General features: G+C 34.2%; 2 protein-coding genes across 2 annotated transcripts; one reads left to right on the plus strand and one right to left on the minus strand.

Annotated features, from left to right (window-relative positions):
* Positions 1-35: 35 nt before the first annotated feature.
* LOC110270090 (uncharacterized) lies at positions 36-476 on the minus strand. The gene has a single exon (XM_088507964.1). It carries the CDS (start codon positions 468-470, stop codon positions 36-38), a length of 435 nt encoding a protein of 144 aa, XP_088364090.1. The 5' UTR covers positions 471-476.
* Positions 477-9169: 8693 nt separating this feature from the next.
* On the plus strand, positions 9170-12481 carry LOC107632879 (uncharacterized). The gene is made up of 5 exons (XM_016336517.1): positions 9170-9277; positions 9496-10077; positions 10141-10500; positions 11062-11867; positions 12334-12481. The coding sequence occupies exons 1-5, from the start codon at positions 9170-9172 to the stop codon at positions 12479-12481; spliced, it is 2004 nt and encodes a 667-aa protein (XP_016192003.1).
* Positions 12482-12798: the final 317 nt, after the last annotated feature.

The raw sequence follows: 12798 nt of genomic DNA on the forward strand, positions 1-12798 counted from the left end.
TAAACAATATACAACTACTAATTTATCACATAAGTTCACGGGGCATCTGGGTTCTCACCCTCCCCCTCAATACCATCTTCATCATCCTCAACTAACTCCTCGCCAACAACAACCTTACACGGATCCATTGCAGACAAATCAGCAGCAGGCGCCAGAAGTTTCGCTTGCTCAACAGTCCTCTCAAATCCAGCAGCGAACATCTCAAGGCTGTGGTCTTCTTTGTCAGTCTTGAGCTTTTTCTTCTTAGCAACCAGCACAGCCAGCCTAGCCTCCAAAGCAATTTTTTCTTCATCAAATGTCTTTCTGACATTCTCGGCAGCAGTTAGCTTCTCTTGCAAAGAGTCCACCAAATCCAAAGCAGTGCGAAGTTTGTTACCTTTAACCAAATTATCCTGCATCAGCTGGTCCACAACAACTTTGTCAAACAAGTCCCTGGCATGTTTTAACTCCTGAGTTCGGCCGATAGACATCAGCCGAGCTCCTTTCACTTGAAACAACAAACAATCAAATCAAACCAGCACAAACTAACATTGCAAAGGAAAGACGAACAAAGATATCATACCTAAAGATATTGACAAACGCCAATGTCACCAACGTCCTGAACCAGTCTGATATCGGCGAGGCTTTGACAATATTCATCGGCAACCATCAACAGAGGAAAATGCTCACTCCATAGTGAGGTGAGATCCTTATCTCCCTTATAACCATGCAGTTCCTTTTGATTTTCGGTAAACCTCTTTACCTGATCCAAGTCGACCTCCTTCCCGCCAAATTTGTCACCAGCCAAATACACCACCTTTTCTTTCTTGCCATCTCCCCTCTTTTGCTTATAATTTACTTTCTTAGTAGGAGAAGGCTGATTAACCTCGGCTCCTTTCTCAACCTTCGCATGAATACTAGACCCTTCTTTATCCACATTCTTCGCTCGGAAGAATGCCTTCAAACTGCTCGATGTCACTTTCGGAGCCTTCTCAACTGCAAAAATACCAATACAAGAGAAACATAAAAAAACCATAAAACAAACTAGACAAGTCTAAACAAAATTTTTACTTATGTACTCTGAAACAACATCTTTATCAGACTCCCACTCAAGAAGTTCCATAACAGACAACAAACCAGAAGAGGAAACATTGTTAACTAAATATTCCACCATCATCTCATTTCTATATTCCATCTCATCCATCCCCAATATCTGCCTAGGTCTAGGACACCAGAATAAAAGAAACTTCTCCAGCAAACAGTCATCAACATACCAAGGAAACTCATCCTCGGCAACACTAACCTTCAGAAACATTGGCTTAAACCCTTTATAAGATGACTTATACAAACTAAAGATGGCTCGACCAGGAGCACTCGCCAAGTTCAACCATCCACCCCTTTTCACACCTTTACACTGGAAGAGAGCAAAAAACACCTCCAGCGATAGTTCGGATTCAAGGTACTCCATTAACACCTCAAACGCCCTAACAAAAGCCCATGAATTTGGGTGCAATTGAGAAGGCGCACACTTAAGCTGCATCAACACTCCACGTTCAAACTCAGTAAACAGAAATCTAACACCAAGGTCTACAAAAATGCAACTGTACATGAAGAAAAACTCAAACCCTTCACCACGGTGGTATAAGCGGTCATCAGCATTATAAGGCAAAAATTTAATATTAATACCCCCACCCTCCCTAACCCACGAAGACGCTAAGCCTAACTGAGGCACGCTTTGCTCATCATCATATACAGAAGACCATCCCCTCACCGATTCCACTACCCATGCAAAAGGATCATTAGGATCCCAGACCCACACATCTTCAACAATTTTATCTTTTTCATCAGCAATTTCCTTTTTACCATGACCCCTAACATTCCTCCCTATCACAACCTTCTTCCCTTTCACCATTCGAAAAGACACAATAAACGAATAAAATGAAAAGAAACTAAACGAGAGTAACTAACCTTTCTTGCTCATCTTCACCAAATACACAGAAAATGTAAGACCCAAAACGAATAATCAAGAGTTCAGCAAAAACCACCCATCGAAGGTAAACAATTTTATGATGAAAAATGGACAGTGAAATTTTGATTTGATCCAAAATTTGCTCCCATTGAAGTGTATAGATAGAATTTGTGCACACCCAGTGTCCATGCCATCAGATTCTCCATATAATCTTTCGTAGAGACATAATGAAGACAAGAGATTTACTGTTAAGTCCGCTTATAAGGCCCTGAGTTCCCTCCAGCAAGTAGCAACAATGTATCGATGAAGATTTGGAAATGGAGAGACACACAACGAATTAAAACTTTCATGTGGCAAGCCAACCACGACAAACTCTTAACTAACATACGCAGACACAAGTGGTTTGGAGTTTCTCTTTTCTGAAATAATTTCCAGAGTATGGTGGAAAGCATAGTCCATGTGCTAAGAGATTACAAGGAAGAGATGAATATTCGAAGGAAGCTTATCCACCCGCAAAAAATCAATGTCGTCACCTCTTCTAATTTGAAGGATTGGATTGAATCACCCGCATAATCTCTGTATTTATCCAAAAAGAGGTGGATTAGCACTTTTTTGTTACTTGTTGGAAATTGTGGACTTGAAAAAATATAGAGATTTTTCAAGAACCATTTAAACGTTCCAATATAGTGGTTTCTATTATTCATGATTATGTTGACACTATTCATGAGATTTTTGATAAAAAGAAGATTGGACCAGCCTACCCAATTAGGATAGAAACCAATATTAAATGGAAGACTCCTATGGAGAATTGGATCAAAGTAAATACAGATGGAGTAAAGAAAATTAGAGTGAACAAAGTGGGATGTGATGGTTTACTACGAAATAAAGATGCAAATAAGTTGTGTTTTTCAAAATAGTTGGGAAAATGGTCATCTTTCTTACTGGAGCTCTGAAAAGTCAGTCTTGGACTGGAGATAGCCTGGTCTATGGGGTTCAAGAATGTGTGATTAAAGTGCAATTTAAAGCAGCAATAGAAAGTATATCAAAGACCAAACAAAAAAGAGGAGTGGAATCGATCTTGTATTACAGAATCCAATATTTTATCTCGAGAGATTGGCAAATACACTTCTCGCATGCCTACCAACTCTTGTGTTAATTGGCTAGCAAACTATAGTGTAGAATAGAGCTAAGATTTAATCATATGGAATTCATCTCCAGCTGATCTGAATCTATCGTTACTTGATGATGCTATGGGGTCTCTAAACCTAGACTCTTATTGTGTGGTTAGGTTTTGTTTTGGACTTTTAGCCCCTTTGTAAACAAAAAAAAAGTTCATAATTTGACTCCTCAAAAGAACGGATCTATTTATTAATTTGTGGGGATAACTAACATTTTAAAAAAATATATGAAAATATCCATACAAATATATATGTACCTCCATTAAAAAATTGTCAACCTTTAACAGAATTAAATTTTTTCTTGTCAACCATTTAAACTTCACACATGTCACTTTTACATTGGCTACTTCAAGTCTACCTTAGCCATCAAACCAGGTCATTTACCACAGGTCACACGCCACCTATTTAAAATGGGAAGTTCTATGATATGGATAGAGTTAGACATTCAGAGGTATGGATCCGACGTGGACGGAATGCAGTTTTGACGCGTGCACGGGATCCTTGTGTCATTGAAGCAGGTGAGCTGATAGAAAGGCTGACAGCAGCAGGTGGGGAGCAGGTCTCGTATTTCGTTCTATGGAGTGTTAACAATTTAACAAAATTGATTAAATGTGTGGTGTGATTAAGCTTTATTGGATGATGGGCTGAATAAAACGTTGGAAAGTTTTTTTGATCCGTTGGTTGGATTTTGGAAGCCCATGATAATTAATCACTGATGAAAAATTTGAAAAATTTTGAAGAGTAATGTTATAAATCGTAGAAATATGCTTTTGAGGAGTGTCCAAAAAATGATAATGATAGTGATAAAGGGATAAAAATTAGATCATGATATTAGATGAGTAAAAACATGATGATTACTCTCGTATATACTTATATGTATTTATTAAAAATTAATATTAATAAATATTATATAATTATAAAAAAATAATAATATTGTAATTAATAAAAATATTTTATATTTGTTATTTATATATATTTAATAATATTTATATAAATAATTATGAATAATAACAAATATAATTAATTTTAATATAAGTGAAAATAATTATAAAAAAATATTGTGCAATTTTATGATATAAAAAAATATGAATAAATTAAATTTTTAGAATTTGTTTTACTTTATTACCAAATAAAATACAAGAACAGTAGAACACTAATTATTTTTTGTATTAGTTTTTTGTATCCTATTCTTCAGTGTCTTATTTTTTTCCATTCTCAAAATCGGAGACAGCTTTAGTATTTGTATAGCAAAAATTTTTGTTTAATTTTGTAAAAGTTTAGTGGATCTTCTTTATTAATCCCTTCCAAAGATTAGCGCAGTTCAAATCAACTTTTGTTCGTCCAGCTAAAATTTTTAGGTTTTTCAAGTACAATTTATACTTTTTTCATTACTTTCAACTAAAAAATTCTGCAGAATCTAAAAAATAGATAAAGAGGAGTAGGGTAACAACTTTTATATGTAACTAAAAGTTCTATATTTTTCAGATAAAATTTATATAATTTTATCTTTTTTATTCACGTAAAAAATTGCATAACGTAAGCAACACAAAAGATACGACAAACTGTGTTTTATTTAAGGTTTAAGATTTCAAATGATATTTATTTTTTCAAAATATGGCCTAAGTTATTTCTAAGACCAAACGTAATTAAATGTGAACGTCGACAAAAGAAAAATGAAATTGCACATTTTTAATATAGGTCAACAAATTTCTGTTAATTAAATAAAACAATTTTTGAAATAAATAACCAAAGTTAATTATTTGTATTTATATTTTTTTAAATATTTATATTTTTTTATTAATATACATATTTTTATAAAATTTAAAATCCTTTTAAAAATAATATACCAATAAATCATTTATTTATATATTTATTACAATAATTTGAATTAGAGTACATTGCAAAATAGCTTTTAAATTCATTTGATATAAATTCTATTATTTGTAAACAATAAAAATCAAACGGATATTATTCAAATCATAACAAATTAAATAAATTTTATTTTTTGAATCTATTTAAATCATACTGCAAATATAGTTATATCTCATTATTACTAACAACAACATACTTTGAAAGTTTTTAAATATTTTTTCTTTGCAAACAACATTAATAAAGAATCTTTTACGGCAATGCTATTGCATGACCAAATTATTTTAATAATTAATTTAGTCTAATAAAAAATAATAAAAACACACATAAGAAGAAAAAAATATTTAATTAAATTTAATTAAAAAATAATTTTTTAAATTAATGTTTTTTATTATTTATTACTTAACTCATTAGCAGTGAAAATGATATGAATAATAAAAAAATATTTATATTTTTTTAAAAAATATATTAATATACTTAAAAAATATCTAAAAATAGCAACATTTCCAATCCAATAGAAATGAAAAATGCAAAAAAAGAGGTCACAAATTATAAGTATTATTTGTAAAAAAATATATATTTACGATTTCATCTAAAGATCATTTTAAATTTTTCCAACTATAAAGAGAGACTCCTACTTGAAGTGTTCAAAAGAGACTCCTAACATTAAAGATTCTTAAAAGTGGACCAGTGATTGATTGTTTTTTCATATTGTAACATTTTTTGTCAGCAATTAATTGTCATGGGCTTCCAAAATCCAACCAACGGATCAAAAAACTTTTTAATATTTTATTCAGCCCATCATCCAATAAAGCTTAATCACACCACATATTTAATCAATTTTATTAAATTGTTAACATTTCATGGAACGAAACACGAGATCTGCTCCCCACCTACTACTATCAGCCTTTCTATCAACTCACCTGCTTTAACGACATAGGGCTCCCGTGCACGCGTCGTAACTGCGTCCCGTCCACGTCGGATCCATACCTCTGAATGTCTAACTCTATTCATACCATAGAACTTCCCATTTAAAATACCCTTATATTAAGAGTTAGGGATCACTTTGTTACTATTTAATATTAATTAAAGATACCACATATGCATACCATATCCCTCCCCACAATATAATTAATTTTAAAAATACTATTTGAATATCAAAATTAACTACTAAATTAATTCATATGTATTAATATATAAATATATGTAAAATTTAATTTTTTCTTAATATATATTTTATTTTTTAATTTATATCTATTATATATTACTAATTTTACAACCAAAATATACCACATATCACTCTCTCATTGTAATTGAAATTAAAGTTTTTTTTTTTTCAAAATTAAAGAGTTTTTTCCTCATTTCTCTTCCTTTCTCTATCTCTCTTATTCTTTTACTTATTCTATCTTTCTTATATACCATTATCAATAATTAATTATAAATTTGACAATCAAAATATGCAACAAAATATTTTTAAATTACAATTAAAATTAATTTAAAATTAAAATTAAAATTAAAATATAGCTATATTATATTACTATTGAACAAGTAAAATGTATTATTATATGACACTCTTTCATCAAAATTGAGATAAAATATTTTTCTTCAAAGTTAATAAACTCTCTTCCTCCATCCTCTTATCTTTCTCTCTCCCCTTCTTTATTTCTCTCTATCCTTCACACTCTATATATAACTTATAATTTATATTTTATATTACTAATTTGATAAATCAAAATGTGTCACGAGATATTCTTTCATTATAATTAAAATAAATTTTTTTCATCCAAAATTAACAAACTTTCTCTCTCCTTCTTCGTCTTCTTTATATTTTTTTTTAATTTCTCTCTCGTTCTCTATTACTCTTTACCTTTCTGTTCTAAAAAAATAAAATTAATAAAATAATATAATTCAAATAAATTCATAAAATTATAAAAAATCTATTAAATTTATAATTAAATATAATTAAAAATGATCCTGTAATAATATTCACATGAAAATATATTATTATTATTATTATTATTTGCATACCTTTTTAGTTTTTTTATTTAGTTTTAAATTTTTACCGCTTATCTTTTTATTTTATATATTCACTTTTTTTTCTTCAAATATTTATTACATATAATTTGGAGAGAATACTAATATTGTGATTAATAATTAGCATCAAGATTCAATTCTTTCAAATAAATGATTTTGAACTAATTTTATAACTATTAATATAAATTTTTTATACTAATATCTAATTATATTTTTATATATATAGAGGAAAAAACTACTATTTTCAAATAACAAGTATATAAAAATTAATTATTTTTATTTGTGCAATAGACTTAACACCTAATTAAATATAAAAATATACACATTAAATTCTTTTAAATTGTAGATAATGAATGTTAAAATTAATTAAACTCTTTAATATAAAAATAATAATAATAAGTTTATTATTTGATTTTTTTTATCTACGGAGACCCTAGTCTTTTTAATCGACAGAGACTTTTGTTTTATACGAATCTTTTGTAAAAATAATTTGATTCTATAAATCTTTTGTGTCATAATATATAATATAAAAATAAAGCGCTCTTTCTTTTTATATTTAACATCTTCCTAGAAGTACTCTGTTAGGGTTTTCTAGTGCTCTGTTAGGGTTTTTAACAAAGTCTTTGCTGCCCTCAAGGCTACACTGTCAATGTCAATTAAATTTCAACACAAATCTCTGACTACTAGTTTGACAAAGATAATCTACGTAATCTGCATGGCTGAGGCAAGGAGGGATGAAGATCGGACCGAGGAAGACAACCGAAAAGGAGGTAGAAATGTGATTCTGCTGGAAGAGGCAGACATATCAGAATGTATTAACGCTTTCTCCAATAGTCTCTATGGCAGACTCTTTGCTTCCAAAACCTTCTCAGTTGGAACCATGGGGAATGCTTTAAAGGCTATATGGGGAAATCCGGAGGAATTTAGCGTGAGTGACAAAGGGGACAATCACTTTCAATTCTTTTTTAATAAAGAGATGGATGTCTTGCGTGTTTAACGTGGTTCTCCATGGCTATTCAAGGATTACGTGCTCTATGTCAAGAGATGGAAGGAAGATCAGAACGGTGATAAAGAGATTGTTTCCAATTTTCCACTTTGGGTTCAATTTTGGAGTTTGCCAGAATCGTTTAAAACCCTCGAAGTTGGACGTAAATTGGGAGAGAGGCTGGGCACAGTGTTGGAGGTAGGTAAATTTCAGATGAGAGGCAGAGAAACTAGGATTGTAAAGGCCAAGATCAATATTGAAGCTACCAAGAAAGTGAGGAATCAGTTAATTATTGCAGGACCTAATAAAAAGGAGGTAGAGGTGGCATTGCGCTATGAGAGACTTGGAAAGTTCTATACCTATTGCGCAAAATTGGGGCACGAGGTGAAAAACTGCCATGATCTGCTGAAGGACACAGAGAGTGATAGGGTAAAAGAGGATGACATTGGCGAATGGGTTAAAGCCAGCCAAGTGGGAATACGAATTAACTCTAAAAGAGAAATAACATTCAACAACTTAGCCCAGAATCAGAATAAGGCTACTCAACGTAAGAAAAAGCCGGTCTTAAACTGCTTATTGGAGGAATTTGCAGGGATGTCAATGCACGAGGAGGAACAAAGTTTGAAACCACAAAACACTGGCAACAAGGCAGCACCTGAGTCACCTCAATCAGCCAACTCTAGAACAGAATGCATGGAGGTTATCATAGCTGGTCAGTCCAATGCCAAGGAGGATGAAGGACAACCTATGTAATTCACTATTGGGCAATGTCTCACAACAGAGGAAGGCAAGAAGTGAAAAAAATTAGCAAGACAAGGTACTGGAGGGTTAGAGACTAAAGCTGGATCCAAAAAAAGGTTGATGAGTGGTATAGTTGAAGGATCTACAAAGAAAGCAAGAACAGAGGATGAAAATGCAATTGAACAGGGGGTGGAGGGTGCCAGCCTACAAATGGCATCCAAGGCGCCATGAGAACCATAGTTTGGAATTATCGTGGTTTGGGGAGACCCCTGACAATTCACACCCTAAAAGGGATATGTAAATCCTACTCCCCCGAGATTGTGTTCATAAGTGAAACAAAGAACCAATCTCGAGGTGGAAGCAAAACTCCGGGCATGCAGCTATGAAAACTGGCATATTGTTAACCCGTCAGGAATGGCAGGAGGACTTGCGCTAGCTTGGAAGGACAGCATCCATGTTCAAATTATAAACAGCGGAGAATTCTTTGTAGCAGCTGAAGTTAAGGAGTTCGGAAACAATGGGGTATGGACGTTCATTAGTGTCCATTTGAGCTGTTCGGAACAAATTCGAGCCTTACAGTTTGAGGAGCTTACAACAATGAGTCAACAACTGGAAGAAAAAAATGATAATAGTGGGAGATTTTAATGCTATAATAAGTCAAGCGAAAAAGGAGGGTGGAGGCCAAAAATCAGCAACTACCATTGCAACATTCATTAATTTTATTGATAGCAACGAATTAGTGGATATTGGAATGGTGGGGGGCTTTCACGTGGACAAACCGAAGACAAGGAGAGGATTTGGTGAAGGAGAGGCTTGACCGCTATTTAGTAGGGATGGGATGGAAGCTGAAGTTTCCGAATGCAGTGGTGCACAGGCTCACAGAATCAGGCTCGGATCATGCTCCTATCTTGATGGAAACTGAACCTCGATCCTGGCATAGTAAAAGGCATTTTAAATACCAGGAACGTTGGTGTGGAGAAGATGATGTTAAAAGAATTGTCAGCAAAGTGTGGAAAATGGAAGTAGTAGGCTCGGATATGTTCTTCTTGGCCCAAAAGTTGAAAGAATGTAGACATAGATTAGTTCAATGGCAGATAACTCACAAAGCAAACTCTCGGAAAGAAATTGAGGACCTTCAAGCTAGCCTAGAGGAGCTGCGGGTGGCTGGAATCAATGGGGGAGAGGAGATTACCAGATTGGAAGAGAAGTTGGAGCTAGCATATATGAAAGAAGAGAGCTATTGGAGAGAAAAATCTAGAGTCAAACGGCTAAAAGAAGGAGATCAGAACACCAGATTCTTTTACCAGAAATTTCAATCAAGGGTGTGAAGGAACAGAATTTGGAGATTAGATGGGAGGAACAATGAGATTGCATCAAAACCGAAGGATATTGCAAAGGTAGCTGAAGACTACTTCTGCGATATTCTTACTTCTTCTTGTTCGGTTGATCCGAATCCATATTTGGAGGATTTGGAGCCTAAGGTTACAGATTCCATGAATCGTAGGCTCCAAAGGCCGGTAACTATGGACGAGGTTAAAAGAGCTACATTCAGTGTTCATGCTCAGAGTGCTCCTAGTGATGACGAGTTTACAGCTAAGTTTTTTCACTTTTTCTGGGATATAGTTGGAGGTGACGTTTTTAAGGCAGTGCAAAGTTTCTTTCACAGTGGCAGAATTCTAAAAAGCTTCAACTATACTCAAATTTGTTTGATTCCAAAGGTGCCAGATGCCAGTGACATGACTCAGGTACGACTGATTAGTTTGTCCTCAGTTATGTATAAAATTATTTCTAAAGTTATGGTGCATCGACTACAAGGTATTATGAATAAAATCATAAGCCCAAATCAGAGTGTTTTTCTCAAAGGTAGACTCATTTCAGATAATATTATAATTGCCTACGAATGTATGCACTATTTGAAAAATAAGAGAAGTGGAGCAGATCATGAAATGGCTATTAAACTAGATATGAGCAAGGCTTATGATAGGGTTGAATGGCACTTCTTATGGTACATCATGGAAAAGCTGGGCTTTGATGCTAAATGGATAAACTGGACTAAGGAATTGGTAACGACTGTTTCTTACTCTATTGTTGTGGAAGGGCAACCTTTTGGCTAATTTAGGCCAAATAGGGGCATCCGACAGGGTGACCCCCTATCTCCATATCTATTTCTTTTTTGTGCAGAAGGGCTTTCCTTCTTGCTACACAAGGCAGAGCAAAATAGATTAATTCAAGGAGTTTAAGTTAATCGGAGATGCCAAACAGTTAATCACCTTTTGTTTGCTGATGACTCAATCCTTTTTTGCAAGGGCTCACCTAGTACAAGGCAAAGTATTTTGGAATTGCTAGAGATATACCAGGGCTTCAGTGGGCAAAAATTCAATTTGAACAAGTCGACCATCTTTTTCAGTCACAACACACCTCGGAACATAAGACTAGCAATTGCGCAGACACTAAATATTGAACATATCAGAGCCCAAGACAAATACTTGGGGCTGCCCTCCATAGTTCAGAAATCAAAGAAAGCAACCTTTGGAGCTATCAAGGATAAAGTTCAGAAGAGGATTATGGGTTGGAAAAGAAGTTTATTGTCCTCAGGTGGCAGGCACACGCTATTGAGAGCGGTGGGGGAAGCGATTCCTATTTACACACTCTCTTGTTTCAAGCTCCTGGACACGCTGTTAACTGAGATTCATAGCATGCTCTCGCAATTTTGGTGGGATCAAAAAGGCGCAGAACGAAGAATGGTTTGGATTAAATGGGACACAATGACGAGACCGAAGAAAGATGGAGGGTTGGGGATCAAAGATCTAAGGGCACAAAATTTGGCCTTATTGGGCAAGCAATGTTGGCGTCTAATGAAATACCCTAATTCTACACTGTCAAGAATATTCAAAGCTAAATATTTCAGATATACAGATTTCTTACATGCAGAGATAGGAAGCATACCGTCGTGGGGCTGGAGAAGTGTTCTTGAAGGCCGCAAGGTGATTGAGAAAGGATTGTTATGGAAAATAGGCTCTGGTGCTAATGTCCGCATCTTCCATGATCCCTGGCTCACACCACCATTGCCCTTTAATGTCCCTCAAGCTGCAGTGACAATCCCACCGAATCTGTAAGTGTATTATGTTAGTGCGCTACTAAATCCTGATAGAAGTTGGAACAGAAACCTGATTGAGTCAATTTTTCCAGTTGATATATGCAATAAAATTTTTTCCATCAAACCAATAGAAGAGGAGGATGAAGTTAATTGGTGCTGGACAAAATCTGGTATATACGAAGTTGGGTCAGGATACAAAGTTGCTTATGGGTTCTTTCATTCTCCTACTTCATTGATGCCTCAGAACATACAGAACCACAGAGTATGGAATAGCATTTGGGAATTGAAATTACCTCATAAAATTAAGATTTTTTTATGGAAGAGTCTTCATGAAAAGCTTCCGGTTTTGCATCAAATCCATAGCCGGTTTGCATCCACCCTCGCCACTTGCCCAAGATGCATGCTAAAAGATGAATCAATTTCTCATGCCTTGTTCCAATACCCTCTATCTCTAAGCTTAATAACCCCTGACTTATGGCAGAGAGAAGAGGAGACCTTTATCAATTGGTGGCAACGAGCCTTATCTTGGACAGCGGCTCAAATCGAAGGTAGACAAAAGATCCTCTTCATCGCGGCGCTGTGTTGGAGCACTTGGAAAGCGAGGGATAGGTGTGTCTTTGAGAAGCTAATAAGCCCAGCGCTAGAGATAGTGCAAAAAGCCAGCAGTCTAGTGCGTGAACTCAATAGTCATACCTTATGAATGCTAATAATTTCTCTTTATTCTTACTTTACTCTTTCTTAAGCTATTTGTCTTCCAATCACATTTGGTGATAATTGGGAATACTCAACTAATTTTAAAAAATTTATATTCTACTAGTTTTACACTAACTATTAAATTTGATAGCTGATTTTAATCTATTCTTAGTATGGTTGAATTAATTATTCTATGCTGATGCTGCATTTATGTGATTATGTGCATCTTTTTTATAGAAGAAATGAAGGGTAC

Source organism: Arachis ipaensis, chromosome B3, assembly GCF_059453495.1.
Source record: "Arachis ipaensis isolate K30076 ecotype BB chromosome B3, ASM5945349v1, whole genome shotgun sequence".
Taxonomy (NCBI): Eukaryota; Viridiplantae; Streptophyta; class Magnoliopsida; order Fabales; family Fabaceae; genus Arachis; species Arachis ipaensis.